The 25,264-nt window shown below is 38.5% G+C and overlaps 1 protein-coding gene and 1 non-coding gene across 2 annotated transcripts; one reads left to right on the plus strand and one right to left on the minus strand.

Moving 5' to 3' along the window:
* Positions 1-12,159: 12,159 nt before the first annotated feature.
* Positions 12,160-14,642, minus strand: LOC136203670 (zinc finger CCCH domain-containing protein 39). Its single transcript, XM_065994870.1, has 3 exons — positions 14,416-14,642; positions 13,397-14,243; positions 12,160-12,756 (listed from the first exon to the last, which is right to left on the minus strand). The coding sequence occupies exons 2-3, from the start codon at positions 14,163-14,165 to the stop codon at positions 12,503-12,505; spliced, it is 1,023 nt and encodes a 340-aa protein (XP_065850942.1). The 5' UTR covers positions 14,166-14,243; positions 14,416-14,642; the 3' UTR covers positions 12,160-12,502.
* A 9,315-nt stretch (positions 14,643-23,957) lies between these two features.
* On the plus strand, positions 23,958-24,064 carry LOC136204914 (small nucleolar RNA R71). Its single transcript, XR_010675726.1, has one exon. It is a non-coding gene; the product is annotated as a small nucleolar RNA R71 (small nucleolar RNA).
* The last annotated feature ends 1,200 nt before the right edge of the window (positions 24,065-25,264 follow it).

Here is a 25,264-nt window from a genome sequence, read left to right on the forward strand (position 1 = left end):
GAAGTGCTTATATGGATTGAAAACAGTCAACACAAGCGGAGCATTTCATACCCCGAACCAAAAGGGGGGGGGGGGGAGTACACCAATACTTGTAAAAATCCTAAAAATTATTGTAAATATCACAGGAAAAATGGCCATGACACCGATGCGCGTTGGGAGTTAGCCCGGGAAATTAAGCGTCTCATTGAGAGAGGAAAATTGGATCGGTTCATCCAAAATGATGGCAAGAAGGGAGATGGCGATAGATCCAGAGAAGACCCAAAGAAGAAGGGAAAGGGTACCATTAATGTCATAGCAGGCGGACCTGGATACCAACCGATGCTGAAAAAGGCAAAGACCACCGCTCTTGACAGGGCATCGTTGAATCACCCCTTTGCCGATGTAGGTCCTGAGGTCTCTCCCCATGCGGATGCATTGGTCGTTACTATGATGGTGGAAGGCTGGGAGATGAAAAGAGTGATGATTGATACTGGGAGTTCGTGCAATGTCATCACCAGAGGAGCTTTCGCTAAACTTATGATTGATCCAGTCCAAGTAGAGTCAACTGTGGTAGATATCCTGGGAGTGACAGGACACACCATCCAAACAAAAGGCCAAGTCACTTTGGAGTGCGAGCTTGCAGACGATGATCAGGTTTGGAAAGGTGATCTGGAATTCTCTGTCTTGGATGGTCAGTTAGCTTACAATATCATCCTTGGACGGCCCTTTATTTCCGAAGCAGCAGCCCTTATCTCCATACGCCATTTAACGCTTTACATCCCCACGGCCAAGGGAGGTGTAATGATCAGAGGGAGCCAAAAAATGGCTCAGGAGACGTATTCGGCATCCCTAATGATCCGCCCCCAATCTAAGAAGGAGGATGAAGAAGAGCTCGTCACAATGGCCTTGGGCGAGACAGAAATGTACCTCATGGCGGATGAAAAACAGGTGCGAATGGCTAAAGGGCTAAAAGGAGAAATTAAAGACGCAATCACTAAGGTTCTCCATGAAGCGGAGGACGTCTTTGCATGGAAGGATGAGATCCTCCCCAGGATCAGTCCAGACGTGATCACTCACAAGCTTAACATTGACAAAGATGCAGTTCCCGTAGCTTAGAAGTGGAGAAACCATGGTCTTGAAAGACAGAAGGTGATAGAGGAAGAGATCACCAAGCTCCAACGGGCGGACGCCATCGAGGAGGTACTTTATACTCAATGGTTGGCGAATGTCGTTTTGGTGAAGAAGGCAGGCGGATCCTACCGCATGTGTATTGACTTTACAGATCTTAACAAGGCTTGTCCTAAAGACAACTACCCTCTGCCATGTATCGACATACTCGTGGACGGAACCGCCGGGCATGCCATGTACTCCTTTACAGACGTGAAGTCAAGTTACCATCAAATTCCCATGGAGCCTTCGGATAGAATCAAGACCTCGTTCGTGACTCACCAAGCCACTTATTGCTTCAAGGTCATGCCCTTTGGGCTCAAGAACGCAGGCGCCACCTATCAGCGGATGATGAACAAAATATTCGCAGAAAGCAAAGGTGATAACTACTCTGTCTATGTAGATGACATGATCATCAAAAGCACCACTGTGGAAAAACATGCTGATGATGTAAGGGAGGTACTGGCCGTACTCCGACGCCACAATATTAAGCTAAACTCGGAAAAATGTACTTTCGGTGCAACATATGGAAAGTTCCTGGGATTCATGATTAGCGAAAAAGGAGTGAGCCCAAATCCCGACAAAATTAAGGCCGTTCTGGAAATGCAGGCACCACGGAACATCAGGGAAGTGCAACGCCTCAACGGGCGGATCGTGGCCTTGGGCAGGTTTATTTCTTGTTCAGCTCGTAGGTGTCAGCCCTTTTATGAAGTCATCAAGAAGCAAAAGGCATTCGAGTGGAATGAGGATTGTGAAAGGGCTTTCGAGGGGATCAAACGGTTTCTCACGAAACCGCCCATGATGAACTGACTCCTAAAGGTGAAAATCTCTACATGTATGTCTCAGTTACAGAGAAAGCTGTGTGCACAGTCATGATAAGAGAAGAGGATGGCCAGCAGTATCCTATCTATTATGTGAGCAAAGTATTGAAGGATGCTGAAACCAGGTATTCTAAACTTGATAAAATTGCTCTGGCCATCGTCACCACGGCAATCCGCCTTAGGCGATACTTCCAGGCCCACACTGCCATAGTTCGTACGAATATACCCATGAGAAAGGTATTGCAAAAGCCGGACACTTCGGGGAGATTGATGGAATGGGCAATTCGCCTTGGAGAATTTGATGTGCGATATGAGAGCAGGACCGCCTTAAAAAGTCAGGTCTTGGCAGACTTTGTGAATGAATTCACAGAAGAAGGGGTGAATCTCCCTAAATCTCCAGCAGAGGAGTGGACGATGTACACAGATGGAGCTTCCTCTGCAGATGGAGCTGGCATAGGTATCGTGATCAAAGGCCCCCAATACATAAAATTGCGGTACGCTGCAAGGTTGGATTTCCATGCCACCAACAATGCCGCAGAGTATGAGGCTCTAGTATTAGGGTTATGCCTGCTTAAAGAAATCACTCCTGAGCGGATCGTGATCTACAGTGACTCCAAGTTAATGGTCAATCAAGTGATAAAAAATTATGAGGTGAAGGATGACGTTCTGGCCAAATATGTTACCGAGGTCAAAACGTTGCTGGACCACCTTGAAGCTAAGGAAACCAAATGGGAATTGGTCCATGTGCCCCGAGAATCAAACACTGAAGCCGACCACCTAGCAAAAATGGCTTCCAGTGAGGAAAGCTGGACAGATCCGCAGTGTCCCTTTGAGGTTAAAGCAGCTCCGGCATTCGTCTCCGAAGAAGTATCCTTACTCACAGCAGTAGAAGATGATTGGCGAACATCCCTTCACCAGTATTTGTCAGATGGAGTTCTACCCATCGATAAGGAGGAGGCTCGGCGGATCGTTAGAAAAGCGGCCTATTTCTCTATGATCAATGACTGCCTCTATAGAAAGTCATTTAGCCATCCGTGGTTAAAATGCATTCTGCCAGAAGAGGGACAACAGGTCCTCAAGGAGCTGCACGAGGGATCATGTGGGGCCCATGAGGCATCCGCCACTATCGTAAAAAAATCCAGGTTAGCAGGATTTTATTGGCCCACTGCCGAGCTGGATGCACAAAAATTGGTGGAATCATGCCATAGTTGTCAGATTCATGCGAATGAATCACACACGGCCAAACATCTCTAGAGGCCTATCATTGAGGGGCGACCCTTTGTCGTCTGGGGAATTGACATTGTTGGACCATTCCCTCCAACTCGTAGACAGAGGAAATATGTAGTAGTGGCAGTGGATCACTTCACCAAGTGGGTGGAGGCCGAAGCTGTCTCCTCCATCACGGCCGAACGAATGGTAGAATTTGTCAAGGACAATATCGTGGGAAGATATGGCGTACCCCACACCATCATCACTGATAACGGAACATAGTTCAACTGTGACGAATTCAAAACTTTCTGTGAGAAATTGGGCATTTTGAACAGATTCGCCTCCGTTTATTATCCTCAATCCAACGGTATGACTGAAGTTACGAATCGGACGATCGTAAAAGGAATAAAGAAAAGATTGGGGGAATATGATAAAAAGTGGGCGGATCAGTTGACAAGCGTCTTATGGGCGTATCGCACCACTCCTAGAACGGCCACAGGAGAAACACCATTTGCCCTTTCTCATGGCGTGGTAGATGTGATCCCGGTTGAAATACTAGTCCCAAGTGATAGAGTTGCCTTTTATTGCGAGGAGGCCAACAACCACAGACTAACAGAGAGTCTTGATCAAGTGGAGGAGCGGAGAGACAAGGCTTATGTACGTATGGCGGCATACAAGCAGTGGATCGCCGCTTACCATGAAAAAAATGCCAAACCTGTAGACCTGAATGTAGGAGACCTTGTGCTCCGCAAGGCGGACAAAATCCAGTCTCGAGAAGGGAAGGGCAAGCTAGGGCTCACCTGGACAGGACCATATCAAATAGTAGACAAGATTGGATTCGCCACATTTAAAATTCAAGACATGGAGGGAAACACATTGCCACGCACCTGGAACCTCCAAAATCTCCGCAAATATTTTGTCAGAAAATAAAGAGTGCATACGGTCTTGAGTACTCTTTTTCCTTTAGTAAGCTTTTTCCCATGTGGTTTTTCTTATTAAAGGTTTTAATGAGGCTCACATGTAAGACCTGCTTACTGTAATAAAGCATTTCTCCTATCAATAAACATCAATTGTTCCATTCTCTATCTTCTTTTTAAAGTTTTTCTTGCAGCAATATTAATATTCCAGTCTTAAAAAGAAGGGGGGCATCCAACGCTCTCAGCATTAAAAAAGTACTGCTATCTCATAGCTACCTTTTCTCCTTAGATAGAGTTAAAACGATCCTTGGACGCAAGGTCTTACGCTCTCTTACATCCTTTCCAAAAAAGGATTCACAAGTCCTACGGGCGGATCACTTTACCTCAAAGACAGGTAGCAAATTGATCCCCTAGGCAGCTTTACTTCCTCCAATGGAATAAAACAGCTTCTAACCTTCACAAAGGTTCATACAATGGAGTATGGCTAGCCACTTACTCAAAAATAAATCCTAAATGCCTATATATTTACTTACGCAAACGTAATAGAAAAATAAATAGTTGCCATAAAGGATTAAACAAATTGTACTTAAGGTTTTATTTTTATTACAACTCAAGAATAAAAGACTAAGTAATAATGGGATCATCCTCCTTTGCACTCTTCTCGCTTACGGCACTTGCTTGAGAAGCTTCCTTCTCCACAGCCTCATATGCGCCTACAAAGGGTACCTCCTTCTCCACGGAAGATGTTGGACCAAGAGGAAGGGTGTTATCGATGATCGGTTCTTCACTCGCCTTGGGGGGCACTTCCTCTAGCTCCACTAGCTCGACGTCAATGGGGGGTTTGCTTTCTTCCATGGGTCCCTTCATCCATCTCCGAACATAATCGCGGAGGTAGTCCTTAGCGTCTGGAATTTTGTTATATTTGGCTACATCATCTAGGTCTGGGACGGTGAACTGCGGGTCTGTGAATTCAATCTCGGGGTGCGCCAGGGAAATGTACGCCATGAGCAGTTCGCCATAATAAAAAGCTTGCTCACCAGCCGTATACTCTGCCTCCCCTATAGCCACCTCATAGTTCTTAGCGTCGGTCGCGATCTTGTCCTTTAGCTTCTTGATCTCCGCGTCTTTAAGAGCCAAGGCGGACACGGCTGAGGCAAGGTTTGCATTGGCAGAGGCGATGTTCGCATTGGCATCCGCTACCTCTCTCTCCAACTTTTCAATGGTGGCTTTATCCGCCACACCTTGAAGGAGCTCGGCCTCTATAGCACGTATGCGAGTGTACATCTATCACAGACAAACAGTTTCGTCAAAAGAAAAGAGCAAAGGAACAACGTTGTCTACAAGAAGAAATCCTTTTTAGTCGGGGGGCTTACCGTGAGGAGCTCCGTTTTCCCCTTTTGCGCATGAGTGGAGCCGGGGATCTGGTTCTGATTCTTTTGCACTTCTCCCAACTGGCCCAGAGCCTCATCTAGGTCGTTTATAACAGACTCATTCTCCAAAGATCCTTGGGCCCCATACTTGGCGGACCAGTATCCGCCCAGATCAGGCTTCGCCATCTACACGAATATTCAAGGATCAAACCTCGGAACCTAAACTTGATGAACATGGAAAAGTAAAAAAGCGACCTACATGTTCCATCTCCACTGTGAGCATTGTGGACTTCATGGCATCCGCCATAAGCTTAGGGCCTCCAGTAGCTGCAGGCTTCCTCCTTTTTAGTGGCGGTTCAACCGTTGCCCCAGCGGGACATTTCCCGGCATCCTTTTGAGGATTCGCCGCTTGATCTTTCCTACGCGCCTCAGCTTCTAGGAACTTCCTACGCTTCTCTGCAATAGCGTGATTGGCCTTAGATAAACCCCTGCCAAAGAACACAATAAAGTAATCAAGGTTCAAGAAGAAATAAAAAGTTACCTTGATCAAATTGCGCAATCTTGGAGTAAATGAACTGCTCCCCCTCTCGGCGAATCAACGGAATATCACTCATCATGAAGGCTAAAGCGTCCGCATATGTCCATGCATCCGTCTTGACCTTCTTTATGAGCTCCGCCACCACTTCATCGCTGTCGGTCAATATTCGCATATCGCCCGTCATGTGTAAAGGCTTGGGATTCCAAAACGAGGGAAAACCCAGTGATTCGCCCTCTTTTATCTTCACGTAGAAGAATTTCTCATCCCAGCAGTGGACATTGGACATTTTGTCACTAAATGGCGAATACACTCCAAATTTTGCGAAAGTGAGATAAGACTCGGACTTCCGTTTTGAGGGTTTATGGAAAGCTCTAAAGACACGACCCGTATATACCACTCCTAAATTTGAGGCAAGGTAGCAGTCTAAAGCGATGTCCAACCAACCGTTGGGGTGTAGTTGGCTGGCAGTAATATTGAAGTAAGAGAGGATGTCCGCCATCATCTTTGGGAGAGGAAGTCGGAACCCTCTCTCTACATGACTACAATATACGGTTAGAAAACCGCTAGGCGGACAGGAGGGTCGTTGATGGGCTGCGGCTAACTGAGTCTCGTAATTATCAATCCAAGGGAAGCGATTCGCCAGGTCCGCTAAATCCGCGGCACTCATACGAGACGGAGTAGACTCCGCTCGAGGATTCTTTTTCCTAGGTTGTACGGAAGGAGAAGCCATTATTCCCGGAAAACACCAAGACTTAACAGCCGGAGCAGTACCAGAGACAGAAGTATAAAGAGTTTGACTTCTGGTTGAACGGGTTTGATGACGATTACGCGCCGAGTTACACAACCCAGCTAAATCGGAGCTAATTGTGTCCTCTGAGGAAGATGAATTTTCCGATGACGAAGTGGTCCAACTAAAATTAACTACAATTTCAGGAGAAGGGGTCGAATTAAAGAGTTCAGAGGTTGATCTAGAAGATGATGAAGAACTCCTAAACATTCAGAACTATTAAAGTAAGGAAAGATGAACTTACATGAAATCGAAAAACTTTGAACTCCGAAATTCCCAGAAAAAGCTTCGAGCAAATGAAAATGAAGACGGAATGGGGAAAAGAGGGAGAGAAAGAGGAAGAAGGCGTCTTCTCTTTCCTTGAACAAAGCGCACGTTACACGTGTCACTCTACGATTGGCATCGAACAGAGTGCTCATTAATGTAGGTAATCATGACGGCGCCCAGAAGCTCAAAAGCCCTAAAGGACTTTAAGGGAACTTTGGGGGGGGGGGGGGGGCTTCTGATAACATTGAGATATTATCCCGAGGACTTAGGGGGATATTCACCTAAGTAAACGCCGCGTATTGACGAGATCCGCCTGGCGGATCACCGGATCTCCAAGGGCTCATCAAGAGAGACCCGCCGGCGAACCTATGAGGCGAACCTCCTTGGACACTCATTCGCCATTATAACGGCTGAGCCGACCTGGCCATAAAGACCATTAATGAGCTATCAATTAGCTAACCGTCAGCTTAAGGATAACTTGTAACCACCATTAATGGAGCATTAATGGAGACTTTCTAGTTGCTGAAGGTTACCACTTTCTAGCTATATATAGCCTATGTCTCAGGCTATCCAGGTACACACATACATTCCCTTACCCTTTGTCACTTCAGTTTGCCCTTCTGTTCATCCTTACTGACTTTGGCATCGGAGCTTCCCCCCGTCGAACCCAACGACGCCCCCACAGGGACGGAAGTTGATCGGAATTTCTCTGCTTGTCATCAGTAGCCTACCCCTTTTTACCTAGGCAAAACGGGTAGGCTACCCGATTTTGCCTAGGCAAAACTGGTAGTTCATACGGTCGGTCCATGGACCGGACCGTATGGGCTACCCGTTTAGAGTAAATTCAACGAAAAAAAAAGTTCGTTTCAAGTTAAATTCGTTAAATTTCAGATTATTGGTTAATACGAAACTTAGATGTTCAAGTATTTTTCATTGTTTTGGAGGCATGATTTTTCTTCATTTTGTTGTTCGGGGTTGAGAGAATTTCATTTTTTTGAATGAAAAATGAAAAGGGCAAACATGTCAAACAGGAAGCGACGGTAAGGAAAATAGGGGCGACGAATAGTAAAACCCTTTTTTTAATATGTTGTCTCCCAAATACATTTTCCCGTATTGTGGTGATTGCTTTTTCTTGATTCTATCGATTGGACATATAACTAAATTATGGATTATCTTTTTCGAAATAACAAATGTTCTATAACTGCAATAACAAAATGATTTCTTCCAAATATATTTCTAAACGTAACAAGGTTAGCTTATTATTAGGGTCCGTTTGTTTTACCTACTGTTTGTTGTTGCTGTTTACTGTTTGCTGTTATGGTTTGATGTTTGCTCTTACCGTTTGCTGTAGGAAAAAACTGATTTTCCAAAAAACAGAGATCAAAAGGCTGCTTTTCAGGTGTGAAAGGCAAACATGAGGTTACTAACCAAAACACCCAGAGGCGGAACCAAAGGGGGTTTAAGGGGGGTAAAAGGCACGCGGCCAGAGAATTGAGAATTTTTATTTTAGTAACGGTGTCTGGTAATATTTTGGAGAGAATTATATTGACTCCATTTGTATTATTTTAATGTTTAAAGGTAGATGAGATGGTTAATGATGCTTACTTTTATTTTAGAGGTCCTATGTTTGACTCCCTTCAACCTCATTTTTATAAAAAAGTTTTTATTTATTTTTATTTTATTTTTTAATAATTATAAAAACATATTACCATTATTAATTATATTTAATATTCATTTTTATTATGTCTTTACCATTAAAAAAAATAAACATATTTAATTTTCTATTAGTTCAATGCTAGTTTCTAAAAAAATGATAACATTTTTACAGTTTTAACACGTTGGAAACTAAAAACATTTTGCTCGGTCATAAAGGGTTGGACTTTGAAAATTTACCGTCAACCGCACAGTTCGATTTTTTTAAAACGTTTTGAATTTTTTTTAGGGAAAAGTACAAAAATAAACATTGTGGTTACATCTGTTTTCGAACAACACACATGTGGTTTGTAAAATGGTACATTGAAGTTCATTCCGTTAGCAAACACATATGAAATTGATTAACGGTGTTAAAAGTTAAAAGGAAAAGAGTTAGTTTGATCCTTATATTTATTTATTTTGTAAATTAACCCCCTTTATTATCTAATTATCACAAATTTACCCCAAAATTAAAAACAAAAATCAAATACACCTTGTTTTCCATCCCTTTCTAATTTTTTTTTTCTTTCTTTCTTTCTCTCTCAAAATACAAAATCAAAATTAATGGTGAATGAACCTAACAAAAAAGACTACATGAACATCTTCCTTAATCGGATATCTCACTCTGAGTTCTTTCGAAATTGATATTTGCAGTTTTAGTTTCCAATATGAGCAGTTGATAATTTGTCCCTATAAACTTGGAACCACAAGAAAGACGGGTTAGGCTATGATTACTTTGTTTCTAACAAAGTAACCCTTACTTTGTGTATTTTCACCATTAGATGAGTTTTACATCCCATCATCCAATGGTGAAAAACACAAAGTAAAAATTACTTTGTCAACAATAAAATAAACATAGAAAGCACCCAAAAAAGACTACATGAACTTTTAATTCTGGTTTTCGTTTAAATACATTTTTTCAAGATCAGATTAAATAAGCGGGATAATTTGTATTTGTATAATTTGTGGTTTGAAATTTCTTTTTCTTTTGTTTTGTTTGGGGTACACACTTTTGCTTTCAAGTACCATAAAAGAAGATTTTCTTTCTACTATTTACTTTCTCTGAGATCATAGAAATGGGCATCTCACTCAGAAAGGGGTTAGGAGATGCTTCAGAGTAAGAAACCCAGAAACGACTACTTCTTCTCTAAAAACTACATTTGTTAGTGCCTCTATTTCCTGATTGTGCCAGCTATGTCCTTCGTCTTCTCTATTTCTCTCTTTCTCTGTGTCTTCACGAAGCTGAACAAAAATTTATGAAGGCACCGGCTTAATAATGGCCACTGGCTTATGGCTGGGTTCTATGCGAGTCGCACCCAATTCTTGTCACTTCATATTCCCGCACCTTCCTTTATGCAGAATGAACATTCCCAGTTCGAATAAGCATAGGATTTTCAGAAGTTAGAGTAATGAGAAGCAATTTATTAATGAAACTAAAAATAGAATGAAAATTTAAGAGTGAAAATTTAAGAGAGAGAAAATACCAGAGGGTGGGAAAGACAATTGAAGAGTGATGGTAGAAGAGAGAAGAGAGAGAGAAGAGTGATAATACTGATTACAACTTGTTATAATTTTGATTTTGTATTTTGAGAGATAGAAGAGAGAAGAAAGAAAAAAAAAAAATTAGAGAGAGAGAGAGGTGATGAAGAAGGTGTATTTGATTTTTGTTTTTAATTTTGGATATATCTGTGATAATTAAATAATAAAGGGGATTAATTTATAAAATAAATAAATATAAGGACCAAACTAACTCTTTTTTTTTTACTTTTAACACCGTTAGTCAATTTCGTATGTATTTGCTAACGGAATGAACCTCAATATACCATTTTGTAAATTTTTAAACCACATGGGTGTTGTTCGAAAACAGGTGTAACCACAAGGTTTATTTGTGTATTTTTCCCTTTTTTTTACTTATATGTTTGAACCCCGGGTCATCCGGGGTCCTCGTTCCGCCACTGCAAACGCCTAATGATGCTTTTCAGATTTAAAAGACAAGCAGAAGGTCATTAACCAAAGACTTAAAACTCTCCATTTTGAAATGAAAAGGCAAACATGAACATGAAAAAGAGCAAACAAACACCCCCTTAACCATTGACAATCTGACCATTCCCCTCGCTAAAGACGGTTCTTATTACAGCGTCTTGTTGGGTAAAAATTCACAATCGTTAAGTCTTGTAATTTTAAAAAACACATGGACCAAGACAAAAAAATTAATGCTTGGACCGAAAACATATATAATGGATATGAGTTTAAATATGTGTATATGCTCAGTTGCAATATTCTAATTCTATAATGAGCAGAATAATAATGCAATAATTAAGTTTCCACTATTAAATAATGGGTTATGGTCCCTAGGGCATTAACCTTATAAATCTACAACCTCACCCATCAAGTGTAAATGTGTTGGTTTCTTCTAGTCCTAGAAGACCAATTAACCTAAGACGTTTCTGATTTCATTCGATTCGATGTATTATAAATTCAGCTACATTTCTGCTTTAGATTTTGATAGTTTATAGATCTAATTCCAATAAGTAATTCGAACAAGAATTCCTAAAATTTGAAAAGCGTAGCAAAAATGCCAAATTAATGGACCTCAAATATCAAATTTGATTTCTAGTTTCAAAGGGATAAGGTTCAACAAATACCACTAACATTAACCGCTAGAAGTAATATACCATGATAAGTTTATACATAAATCAGGTTCGGTTTTAATATGTTTATCCTCACCTCATCAGTGATCTCTTTATGAAATTGATTTAGATAGTTTTTTTTTTTTATATTCCGCCTCTTGACTCATTGTTTCATTTGCCAGGAGCCAATCTCTGTAGCTTTCTCTCAACCTTGCAATGCATTTTCATGGCTGGCTGGTCTATGGTCTCTTATCAATGAATTCCTGGTTCTGGAGTGTTGTTTTTCACAGTCGGTAAGCTTCTTTCTTTTTTTGTAGCTAGATGATCGGTTACTATTGTGTTTAAAGGTAAAATTGTTTTAGCGGCTAACGTTAGAGATAAAATTATAATATTTTAAATATTAGAGGTAAATTTACTCCTAGCTAACAACGTTAAAGGTGTTTTTGAACCTTATCTCAGAAAAAAAAAAACTAGTTTTGGACAAATTTTTTTAATTAAGTTAAAAAGGTCAAGAAAAAAAGAAATAATATCATTTAAAATATTTAATAAAGTTTCCAATGAATTTGGTCATTTACCTACCGTTTGGATGTTACTGTTGGAAAAACTGGTTTTCCAAAAAGCATAAATTTTCTGCTTTTATAAAAATACTTTTCGGCTGTTAAAATGCAAACAGAAAGTCATTAACGAAACATCTAAAACTCTCAATTTTGAAGTGAAAAGGCAAACAAGAACATTTTCAACAAACACCTCCCTAATTTATTGGACTGAAAAGCACGTTGAAGTTTCTTGACTATGATAATCAAGTTTCATACATTTTCCAGTCCAGTTCAGAAACAATAGGCAGTTACAAATTGCAAAGTTATGTATCTTAAATTTCCTCTGTCAAGAGAAACCAATGAAAAGAATAGGAAAACAGATCTTTATTCAAGACCTATTTTAACAAAAAGAAATTCAGCAAAACTATATCTCTGAAACAGCCGACCAAAAATGCACTTCCTTCTCTTCTCTGCCTTTCTCATAATCTCTGAAAATATCCTATATATATCCTATATATCATTTGGAAGAAAATCCTCAGACACAACTCAACAGGAAAAATAAAATAATGGATAAACCTCAACCTTAGGCTCAACTCTCTACTTGGCTTGTAAAGTTCTGCACTAATGGCAGGTCGTCAAGCCAGTCGCCATATATCCGATTTATTTTCTTGGGTCCTTTCAACTTCAGCAAGCATTTTTTACTCCGTCCTTCTCCAATTAAGATGGGAACATTTGCACTCATGTTTTGAGTTCCGTTAATAGCACTTGGTGTTGGTTTGGTCAAAACGGAGGAGGTTGAATTCCCTGCTTCCCCTTCTGCGCGCCCAACATGAACTTGTAACTCTGACATTGATGAATAGCTCTTGTTAGTAAATTATAGACTTTGGAATTAATCACTTTTCAAACATTGTAACATTTACGAAGCATTTAATCTTCGATTCTACCAAGTTAAGAAAAGAAAATTAGAAAAAATAATTATGTTCAACTATCTTACAAAGTTCTATGTAGGACTCCTTGAATAGAGGAGGAAGATTTGAAACCAACAGGGTATTTGGGATTTAACATTGTATAGAGCTTTGTAATTTTTCATTTAAACATAGTAATTACAAATTCACTTCCATCTCAAATACATGCTTATCATGGTATAAGCTTGCTTACTGATACAGAAAGGAATGCTAGTAGCACCATACATTGCCAGAAGCTCAGTAAGGTTATAAAACTCAGACTTAGCAATGCATTCAAAGATAATTTATAACCATAGTTCAGTAAATTCTTTTGCAAATTTTTCCATTTTATAACAATGTGCATCATAGAAACACTTTCTATAAAACTACCTATTAATAAACTTTAGGTGATATGAAAATTTCTATCCTACCAATCACACTTCATAATCTAAAATATATCACAAACAATAAGAATGAGCAAAAAGTTGAGAGGAAACCACAAGAACAAGTAAAATAATTCATAAACCAAGATTATGTACCTGCTTGCCCATGAGCAAAGTGACACTTGTCACCAAATGGGCATTGACCCGTTGTGTCCCATTTCACGCACAACTTTGTCTTCCAATAAACAGGTTTCAAATTTGCTCTAAAAGAATCAGAAATGGAATTATTCACAGGCTTATTAGTTTCAACTGCATTCAGCACAATATTTCCATGCATGATTGGTTGCCCAGTGGTCCCAATGCTTATGGCAGAACTCTCCCGGAATTTGCCCATTTCATCCCTGAACTTGGCGGAATCTTGATGACGAAAAGTACACTTATTCCCATAAGGGCATTCCTCCCCGTTATTAAACTTCTTGCATAGACTCCACTTGAGTATTATCTGATCATCATCCCAATTCCCAAGCGGCCTATCCTCTTCACCACGTGCATTTGCACCTACCCCTACAATGTCCTGCCAATTGGGAGGGGGCTGCCTCAAGTCTTGCAGACCATGAGCAAAGTTGCAATTCTCACCATTTCTACAATTACCAGTTCTATACTTGGCGCACATTCTGGTCTTGAAAAAAATGTTTGTTGTTCCTTTATTGATTGGAAGGTTAGGTAGGGGTGTTCTAGAGCATATTGATTGGTTGCTATCATCAGAATTTCTAGGTCTTTTAAAAGGGGGTTGATGATTCTCAATTTGTGAGAGTGAGTCAAACTGTTCATTCATAGGGAATTGAGGCCAAATACCTATGGCATCACTGCCTGATTGGTATGAAGGCTGTGGCGACATGAAAGGTCTAGAATCGGTGTAACTCATTTCGTTAAAATTTCTAGACTCGATTGAAGAATTTACTGCAGTAATAAAGGCTTATCAACCAACCTAACGAAGATCAACCTAATATAATCAAAGAAAACGCAGATTATAATTTCTAGCAAAGAGAGAGAAAAAAGAAAAAGAAAATCAAAATCAAAATTTCTTCACCCTGTCTCTTTCCCACAGATGAACAAATCCAGATAGCGATCAATAACAATAACAGAAAAGTAATTGGGGGGTAAATAGAACTTACTTGGCCAAAGTAATGATAGATTAAGAAGAGAATATGTGAATGAGAGGTTTTGATCGGAGATTAAAGAGAACAAAAAATTGTATTCGAGCCCTGAATGATAATTATCAAAGTTTAGAGCTTAATATATACAAACTGGAATGCGGAAGGGTCAGAAACCCTAGCCGCCAAATTGAATTAAACCCCAATACAATACACTTCCCTACTAGAGAAACAACTCAACCCTTCGCTCTATGCCTAATCCCCTATTTCTAATTATAATTTGTTTTAATTCTAATTTTACGCAGTAGTTAACCATTATTCCCTTTTTTACATACAATGTAGCTGGACACAATCACCTTCTCAATAATTAAATGGTCCTGTTATATTTAGACACCATTTTTCACCCTTAACCACTGAAAAAGATAAAAATATCCTTTTAAGTGTTGGGGTGGGAAAGAGTGGTATTTTTTTTTTCCTATCCCAACACGCGGGCATGAGGTTATTACGCCTCACTATATGGTGATGTGTATGGCTAGTACGCCTCCCCTTCTGATGAGGCGTATTATCCATATGCCTCACCATGTGGTGAGACGTATGACTAATACGCCTCTCCTGAAGGGGATGCGTACTAGCCATACGCCTCACCATGTGGTGAGGCGTAATAACCTCACGCCCCTCTTATTTATTTTTTTGTATTATTAATTAAAATTAATAACATTATAATTAAAATACATAAAAATAATATAAGTTGATAAATAAATTAACCATTCTAGAGAGATTTCATATAGTATTGATAAATAAATAAATTAACCATTCTAGAGAGATTTCATATAGTATTGAATATTGTCAATTAAAACACATAAAATCATCCACATCAATGTAATATATTCCAATCCGCTCTTCTGTCAACATAAATATTGTCCAAGTGTTGAACACTCAGATCACGATATCTATGCCAATGGATGGGAATGGGTGGGACTGGAAAACCAGGTCTTAAATAAAGACCTATGTAATGTCGATAACTATCCAGATGACAAATGACAATCTCTCACTCTGGTGGTCTTCCATCGTCTGAACACATCGGCAGTATAGTACAACATCCTAACCGTGGCTCAGTAAAAAGGAATATCGCTGCATTCAAAACAGAGGCAACATCATATAAGTCATCCGGACTCACCATCCAGTGGGCCTCTCCACATCCCGCTCCTGCCCATCTCATACGTGTCAGTGCAGCATCTACTCGGTTCCAGAACACTGCGTCATACAGATCATGGTGGGCTCGCACCTCATTTTCTATAAGTGTTCTTATCAGCTTCCACTCATCCTGATTATTTGTTATGGTGTCGGCTAAAACACGAAATCCATAGTTACCATCTGATTCAACATCTAGATATCCAGTAATAAATGGTACGATGAGTCCATCGACATTGTATAAATAATAGTATCCATTGATATCTGCATTAAATCCGGCTGCAAATATGAATATATGAATTTCGTCAATGATAATATATTTACTTTAACATTAACTTATTTATTACGAAAAATAATAAATACCCGACATCTCATTGTTATGTACGGAGGACGATGAGCTTCGGCCTCGACTACGACTACTCCTTGAACTAGAAGATCGAGCACGACCACGTCTACTCTGACTATACTCCCATGCACTCAAATTGCGCTTGGTAAATGAACTCCCCCTTGGTCTACCCCTAACTGTATCTTTAACCTCGGGTTCTTTGTAACTGGCTTGATCTGGGTTAATTTGATCATGGATGTAGACAGATATGCTACGCACCATTGCAGGATCTAACTTGTCGACCTTTTCCATAAGAGAGTGAAAAAAGCGATGATCCTCGGACCTATCACTAAAGAGGGGAGCAGTAGCTGGTTTGTCACTCAGACCATAAAAAACAAGAGTTCTCCAAAAAGGGTGGATGCGGTCCACACTAATCGGCATATTCGAATCCATATGTTTTTTGATTTCACATGCACAGGGAATACCATGAGTCACGGGTAGACCTCGGTATAGGCCGATGAGCCCGCCCGCCCGGCCCGAGCCCAGGCCCATTTATCCGGGCCTGGACATATAAAATTGGTGTCAGGCCCGATCCGGCCCAAGCCCGAATAAACCCGCCTAGAAAATGGGCGGGTTTGGGCTATATAAATACCCGCCGGGCCTGGCCTGGCCCGACCCGTTCTTTATATATACATTTATAAATTATACATAATTTTATTTACCCTCATATATATACTCTCTAATCCTATCCAAAGAGTCCTAACCCTAAATGCACGCCTCCTTCATATCTCTCACACAGACACAACAACTCCCTCATCTCACACGACTCCGCCCCTCGCCGCCCCTCAACTCCCTCGTCTCATCTCACACAACTCATGCCCCTCAACAACCGACCGTGCCCCTCAACAACCGATCGTCGCCCCTCAACCGACCGGCCTATCAGTTCTTTTGGTAAGAAAAGTAACGAGAATCAGTTTGTATTAAAGGAGTTCAATGCTTTTTTTTCCAGCTCATGCTCTTTGTTATTTATCCTAAAAAGAGTTCAATGTGTTTCAATTATAAAATTTACAAGTTTCATGGAACAAAAGTAAATTTAAGGGGCTCAGTAGCTATAGACGCTTAAAGTTTAATGGCTTAAAAATGTGTTAGCTGAATTGATATAATGCAACTTACCATGATTTTCTTTCACTGCTACTCTGTTAGTGACAACACTTTTGTAGGGCCAATTTCGATTTATTAGTATATGAACTTGTAAAAATTAGACATTAGTTATTATTTGGCAATGACATGTTATCTACATGTCTTTGTAATCATTACTAATTCAAGGTGCAAATCTGTATCAGTGTTTTTTAAAATGGTATCATTCTTATTATTATTATTATTATTGTATCAGTGTTTTCTGAATCACTTTCCTTAATCTTGCCAAGTTCTACCAATATGGTCAGAAGAGCTTGACACATTTCACTGCAATCAAGCTTATATTTTCAGCCATCCTGTAAATAATGACATCCATATTTTTTTTTATCATTGTCCTTTGAAATCTGTTTGGTTCTGTTTAAATTTGGTTAGAGGCTGTTCTGTAATGTTTTTTGGATTCATAAATTGTTTTGTAATGTTTTGTTATGTGCAATTTGTGTTTCGTTGGGTGTAATCTATGGGATTATTGTTTGGATTCAATTAGTAATCTATTACTTTTTTTTGCAGGATGGCTGAAATTCCCGTGAACCAAAATGCTTCTGAAGTTCCCGTGAACCAAAATGCTTCTGAAGTGTCAAGTTCTACTGTTGTTGCTCCTACAAATCAAAATAAAGATAGCCAGTCTTCAAAGCGTCAGAGAACATCAGAAGTTTGGAAACACTTTGATGAGCTTAATGATGAGAAAGCTTCTTGCATGTACGGTAAGTGCATCCTTTCTTCTAGTTCAACATGTGGGACCTCACATTTGAGGCGTCATTTAGTGAAATGTCCAAAGACAGTAAACCAGGATATAAAATAGTTTTTAGTTCCCACTGATGCCACACAGGGAGGCAAAAGTTGTGTTAGGACTTATAAGTTTGACAATCATGAGTTGCGTAAAAGCATTGGTCTTTATATTGTTGATACTGGTCATGCTTTTACTACGGTTAAGCAAAAGTCTTTTAGATTTATGATGTCAAGATGTAATCCTGAGTTTGATGCATTTAGTAGTAAGACTTTAAAGAGAGAAATTGAAAATATGCATGCTAGTGAGAAAGACAAATTGAAAGAGTTGTTTAAGAATTCAAATGGATGAATATGCTTAACAACTGATTGTTGGAAGAGTGTACACACAAGAGATGAATTTATTTGTATCACTACTCATTTTGTGGATAATGATTGGAAATTGCAAAAGAGAATTATATGTTTTAAGGCTCTGACCCCTCCATTCGATGGTAGATGTATTGCTGATGAGATTGCCTTGAGTTTAATGGAATGGAATATTCAGAATAAGATTCTTAGAATCACAGTTGATAATGTGAGTTATAATGATGTCATGATTGCTAATGTGAAGAATCGTCTTGCGACAAAAAAGTATCTGATTAGGAATGGTGATTTTTCCATGTACGATGTTGTGCTCATATACTTAATTTAATTATGCAATCCGGTTTGTCAGTAATTAAGGAGCCTTTAGACAAAATTCGTGATATGGTTAAATTTATCTCTAGGTCAGAAAAGCGGTCCAAAAAGTTTTTTGACATTGCAAAAAGGACATTTGAATTGGAAACAACAAGAAAGTTTAGACTTGACATGCCTGTCAGATGGAACTCGACCTTTAAGATGCTAGATAATGTGTTATATTACAAGGATGCAATAGTTTCTTTTTGTGATAGGGATCATGGTATGAATTGTTATTCACTTTCAAGTTCTGAGTGGGATATATAATGTGGCACTTATTCACAAGTTTCTGAATGTGTTTTATGATGTGACTTGTATGTTTTCTGTTGTTCGAACTCGTACAACAAATGTTTATTTTCTTGGTGTATGGATGATACAAAAGGCATTGTTAGAAGCAGTACAAAGGGAAAATAATGTGATGTCTAATATTGTGGATCCTATCAAAGTAAATTTAACAAGTATTGGCTTGATTATAATGAGGTATTGAGTTGTGCTGCATTGTTAGACCCTCGATAACAAAGAGCAATTTTTAGGTTATTGTTTTAGCAAGATTTACAGAAAGGATAATGTTAAGATCTATGTTGCCAAGATTGTTGATAATTTGCATGCTTTGTTTGAGGAGTATAAGGATTATGTTTCTAAAGCATCTGATGAAGGGTCTGTCAAAAAGAGTTTAGTTGGTGGTAAAGCTAGTGAGCTTTTATAGTGATTATGAAATGTTTGTAGCGGAAACTTCATTTTGTGTAGAGAAATCTGAATTGGATGAAGATTTAGATGTTTTGGATTTTTGGAATAAGAGTTCTATGAGGTATCCTCAACTTGCAAGAATGGCTCGGGACATTTTGGCAATTCCTATTAGTACGGTTGCTTCTGAATCTGCTTTTAGCACAGGAGGAAGAACTATAACAAGTACTCGAAGTTCATTAAAGTCTAAAACAATTCAAGTCATTATGTGTTTGAGGGATTGACTTAAAGCTCAAGGTAAATCAATAATCTTTTTTTTATGTTTCATATCAATGTTATTGTATTTTTATACTTATAATTTTTCTGTTTGTTTTTTTGTTTGTAGATGAGGATAATATTTTCGGACATGATGATTCAGATAGTTCTAGTGATGATGAAGAAACTGATAATGATTCTTAAAGTGATATTGGTTCTTTTGATTTTTAGATAGCTATTTTTTATTGTTATGTTGTAATTTTATTTCGAATTTAACTATTAGTTTATTATAATTTTCTAAGACATTAACTATTATGTTTATTATTTTTTATTAAAAAAAGGTAGTATTTCATTTTAATTCAAATTTTTTAAATATAGATATAGGCTTGGGCGGGCGGGCTTGGGATTCCTTTTTTAGGCCCGAGCCCGAGCCCGACTCTAATTAGTGTGGGCTTGAGCTGGACTTGGACTTGTCAGGTTTTATTAAAAGCCCAACCGGTCCGGTCCGAGCCTGGCCCAGCTGGCCCATGCCGAGGTCTAGTCATGGGCAACACACACCCGCAATCGCTAAACACATCCCTACTCAATCCGACCATACACAACCGCTCATCATCCAGTAGCTTTAGACAGTGATGTGAAACATGTAAGTCGAGGTAGCTAAAAGGAAATCCGTAGTAAGACATCGTAGTTCTCCGTCTTGAGTCCTCAAGTGAGTATCTGGTTATTTACAATAAAACATTAAAAAGCTTATTTATTACAATTAAAAAGATTAAATTTAATAACAGAAAAAATGTCTTACTTGATCGCATCAATCTGAGACTCAATGTCTTTTTGCACCTTCGCCCATACTGTATCGAGGGCTCTTGTAGAGGAACTCAACCACTGCTTAAACTGTGCATGTGCACTCTCTACTCTACATGCTGTTGTGTTTTCTAAGTGTAAAACATTGTTTGTCCATGCTCGACAGAACTTCTCCTTATGCACTAATCATGTCGTCTCCACATAATGTATCACACGAGGCCATTTGGCATTAGTATCCTTCATTATTCTCACAGCCTCCTCATATTCGGCAACTGTCGGTGCTTCAATTATTTTTTTCCATTTACCATTCTTAAAAATTTCCCCATATTCCTTCATTCCAATCAGTTTTCCTACTCTATCCTCCACATCCTTGTTGATATGCCACGTACACAACAAATGATGGGTTTCTAAAAAACCTCTCTAACCGGTCTCATCAATCTTAACTCTCGGTTAGTAGTAATAGCTGAGGGATGAACATCATCTCTGAACAAAAGCCTCAATTTCTGTGAAACCCACATATAGCTACCCTCAGTCTCATCCTTCATAATTGCATAGGCAATTAAGAAGTTCTTGTTAGAAGGCGCCATCCTAATAATCTTAAAAATGGCATTTTATACTTGTTTGTTTTATACGTTGAATCCATGCCAATGAACAAGTAGTAGGATCAGAACAAGGTGATCGAAGTAGGATGTGCCATAAAAAAGATGAGTCACAACATTGGTAACTGGGTCCGCTTACATCCAATGTATGTAATTCATATCTATAGCTAGCCGATAAAACTAACTGATTACATCCCGACCCTCAAAACTCTGACTCTTTATTTTTTCTTTGTAATTATACACATGTCTTTGGGTCGGGTTATCCTCAGGGTGTTTTTCTTTAATCGCTGCAAATATAGCACACGGCTTTGCTTGAGCTGCACTCATTTCACGCACAATTTTTTGGAAGCGGGACTTAGTGCGCTCATCTGTCGATATCCCTGAGGGTATACAACCAATCCATGACTGTGCTTTTCTCTCTCTCCAACAACACAATTTACCACCCAACCCCCTAATTCTCCGATTTCTAGAACCTTCACCTAGGATTTGTAACCATAATATTTTGTTTTTGTATTTTTCTGTATTGCTTCCTCAATATCCTTACTCCTTAGGGTAGTCTTTACACCATGGGCACATTTAACCAATATCCATTTCAATTTTGCCCCGGTCTTGTGAGAACATATAGTTAACTCGAAGCCAAGGCTAATCGCCTTCTGTTTGTCCCATCTAGTAGCTTCTTGATAAGTTTGAAACGTTTGTAGAGGACAAAATTCCCCTCTGTAATTGACACCATCACCTCCAAACTCTTCTAACGGAACCTGCAAATGTTAACTAACGAACATTAGATTCCATTACGATCAAATTCTCTACTATTTCAGATCTCTGGACAAAATAACAGTTTTCTGGGTATGGGGCGTATGCAAAATACGCCCCACCTCAAGGTGGGGCGTATGAACATTATGCCCCACCATGAGGTGGGGTGTATAAACATTACGTCCCACCATGAGGTGGAGCGTATGAACATTACGCCCCACCTTGAGGTGAGGCGTATTTTCCATACGCTTCACCTCAAGGTGGCACGTAATGTTCATACACCCCGGACCCCGACAGACGCAATTTACAGAAATCGTAAAACATAAATATAACTCAACTTCAGCCGATTGGTCGTTTTCCTTCTTCTAAATGAATCCTATGCATCACAATGCTAGGGTTAATTCCCTTAAGGTCTGAAATTTGCCAACCTATACTTCATATCCTATTTCTAACAATTTCTTTTAAACTTATCTCTTGTTCATTAGTTAATTTGTTAGAGATAATAATAGGTAGAGTATCGTCTTCACCTAGAAAAATGTATCTCAAATGGCTAGGCAATTCTTTTAACTCTAATTTCGGTGGTTTTAAAATTGAGGGTGGTATTGGTCCATCATCACGAATCAAAGGCTCTGGAGCCTTATCTTCCATTTCTTCTTCAATTATGGGTTCTATAACATTTTCCTCTTTAACTATATCACTAACACATTCATCAACCAAATCAAGTTTCATACAAACAAACTCTTCCATAGGATATTTCATAGCTCTATTCATATTAAACTCAATTTCATCCTCTCCAATTCTCAAAATTACTTTTCCTTTGGATGCGTCAACTAATGCACGTCCCATATTCATAAACGGTATACCAAAAATTAATGGGTAATTAACATCATATGCAAAGTCGAGTATCACAAAGTCGGTAGGAAAAATAAATTTATCGACTTTTACTAAAACATCTTCAATTATACCATATGTCTTTTTAGTGGCTTGATCCGCTAATTGCAAAACCATATTAGTTCGTTTAATATCTTCTTCTAGACCTAACTTTTTAAATGTTTATAATAGCATTAAGTTAATGCTTGCACCTAAGTCACAAAGACAACTTGGGAATTCAATATCTCACAATTTACAAGGAATGGTAAAACATCTTGGGTCTTTTAACTTAGTGGGCACATGACTCGACACAATTGAACTACAATCTTCGGTTAATGCTATAAATGAAATACCTTCCCAACTTATTTTCTTAGATATCAAATCCTTCAAAAACTTACCATTGTTAGGAATCTGAGTTATCGCATCCATAAACGTTAAATTAATATGCAAATTCTTAAGTTTATCTAGAAATGTTAAAAGTTGTTTATCATAGTCCTTGTTTCAGACTTTTTGTGGAAAAAAGGGTTTTGGTTGAAATGAACTTGCATTTGCTTCTTTGGGCGAACTCTTTGAATTTTCATTCACTTCTTTGGACTTTGTCGTCAAATCTTTTTCCTGCAAAATGTTAGTAACATCTCCGGGCATTTCCGGACCTAAATAATGTTTTCCCGATCTAAGAGTTATAGCCTTAACTTGCTCTTTAGGATTTTCTTCCGTATGGCTAGGTAGGCTACCCTCCTTGCGGGATGGAATTGACTTGGCAATTTGTCCAATTTGTACTTCCAAATTATGGATGCTAGATGAGTGGTTCTTAAACATTTGATCAAACTTAGTTTCAATACGTTTAAATTTTCATCATGGTTGTTCATCTTACCACCAATAGCGTCAATAAACTTATCAATTTTGGAAGAAAGTGTGCTAATAGAATCTCTTGATTGATTTTGATAATTATTAGTTCTTTCTTGATTGACACTAGTATTATTATTCTATGTCCAATTAAAATTTGGATTATTTCTCCATCCGGGATTATAGGTATTCAAATACAGGTTATTGATTTGATTATATCCTTTGACAAAATTTACTTGTTCTACCTCATCCGCACCACTACAATCCATTTCATCTTGGATAGGGTTTCCATTAACATCACACTGTGTCATAAGCTTATCAATTTTATTCGAAAGTGCAGAAAATTGTGCTTGTAACATCGCCATAGGGTCAAAATTAATTATACCTTTAACAGATGACGAAGTTGAGGACGATGATTTTGGAGTAACTGGTGTCTGTGCACATTCTGCAGGCCACATGCTACTATTAATAGCCATTTCCTCTAAAAGTTCTTTTGCTTCAGCATATGTCTTCTTCATAAATAAACCTCCCGACATAGCATCTAGTGAACCCCTTGTGGTAGGATTTATACCATTATAAAAGGTTTGCATAAAAGTTCATCAGGTAAATGATGGTGTGGGCATGAACGTTGAAGTTCTTTGAAGCGTTCCCATGCTTCATACAAGGTTTCATTTTCATGTTGTGTAAATGATGTAATTTCTTTAATGATTTTTGCTGTTTTGGCTAGGGGAAAATATTTGGATAAAAATGCTTGGGTTAATTGGTTCCAAGTTTGGATTGTTCCGGCCGGCAAAGAATTCAACCAAACTTTAGCCATGTTCTTCAATGTGAAAGGAAAAAGGCGAAGTTTGACTGCTTCGGCAGAAACATCTGTAATTTTAAAGGTGTCACAAATCTCAAGAAAGTTAGTCAAATGGGTGTTTGGATTTTCGTTAGGCAATCCATAAAAAGTAACACTATTTGTAGCATATTCAATAATGCTAGTTTTATCTCAAACTGGTATGCATTAATTTGGGGTCTAACTACACTATTGGTAATTCCATTAACTCCCGATGTAGCGTAATCCATGAGTCTAGGGCGTTCTCCAGCCATTTCTACTACCCGTGGCTCTTGATTTTGTGTCTCTTTATTCTTTTTTTTATTCTTTTTATTTTTCTTTAGCGTCTTCTCAATTTCAAGATCAAGTGATTTCGGTTGAATGCCCGAACTTCTAGTACTGCATGAACAGAAATTACGCGCACGAACTGAAACTACCTTCAAAAAAAAATTGAAAAATAAAATTGTAAGTAAATATAATATATAATATAAATATAAGTATCTATAAACCAAGATTCGGAATAAAATAAAAAAAAATAAATTTTTTTTTAAAAATCAAATTGACGCTCCCCGACAACGGTGCCAAAAACTTATTGAGCGATTTCCGTAAGTGCACAGTTTCGCTTGTAGTAATAAAAAGATATCGATCCCACATGGAACGTTTTGATAATAAAAACTTATAATTCTGATTAAATTTGTTTTCTCGAGGTTAATAGAAAAATCGTTAAATGGTTTAAAGAGTATGGATTCTGATTCAAATTTTGGTTATAGTTAAGATTACAATTTATAGAAATTATGTTTAGATTAAAGTTAATTCCAAAGCTTATTTATACTAACCGAAAACACAATTTATAACTTTGATTTGTTTAGAAAGATATAAAAAATTATCAATTAATTCAATTTACAGGAATTGAACTGTAATCAATCTTTCCTTCTCGGCCTAAGACAGAAAACCTTAATCAAATTCGGAATCTAAATTCAATTACTCGGATTAACGCAATGACCAAATATAAATCCGAATTTGCTTAAGTGTTCGACAAAGTTTGCATGGGAAATACCAAATTTGTGTATAAATGTTTTGCATGAAAACACCAAT

Source organism: Euphorbia lathyris, chromosome 8 (genome assembly GCF_963576675.1).
Source record: "Euphorbia lathyris chromosome 8, ddEupLath1.1, whole genome shotgun sequence".
Lineage (NCBI taxonomy): Eukaryota > Viridiplantae > Streptophyta > Magnoliopsida > Malpighiales > Euphorbiaceae > Euphorbia > Euphorbia lathyris.

What these genes read in the sequence shown, in the direction of transcription:
- LOC136203670 (XM_065994870.1), bottom strand. Translation starts at nt 14,165, where the DNA reads ATGAGTTACACCGATTCTAGACCTTTCATGTCGCCACAGCCTTCATAC. An exon ending in CTTTGCTCATGGGCAAGCAG is followed by an intron (nt 12,757 to 13,396) that starts GTACATAATCTT and finishes CATCAATGTCAG; the next exon opens with AGTTACAAGTTCATGTTGGG.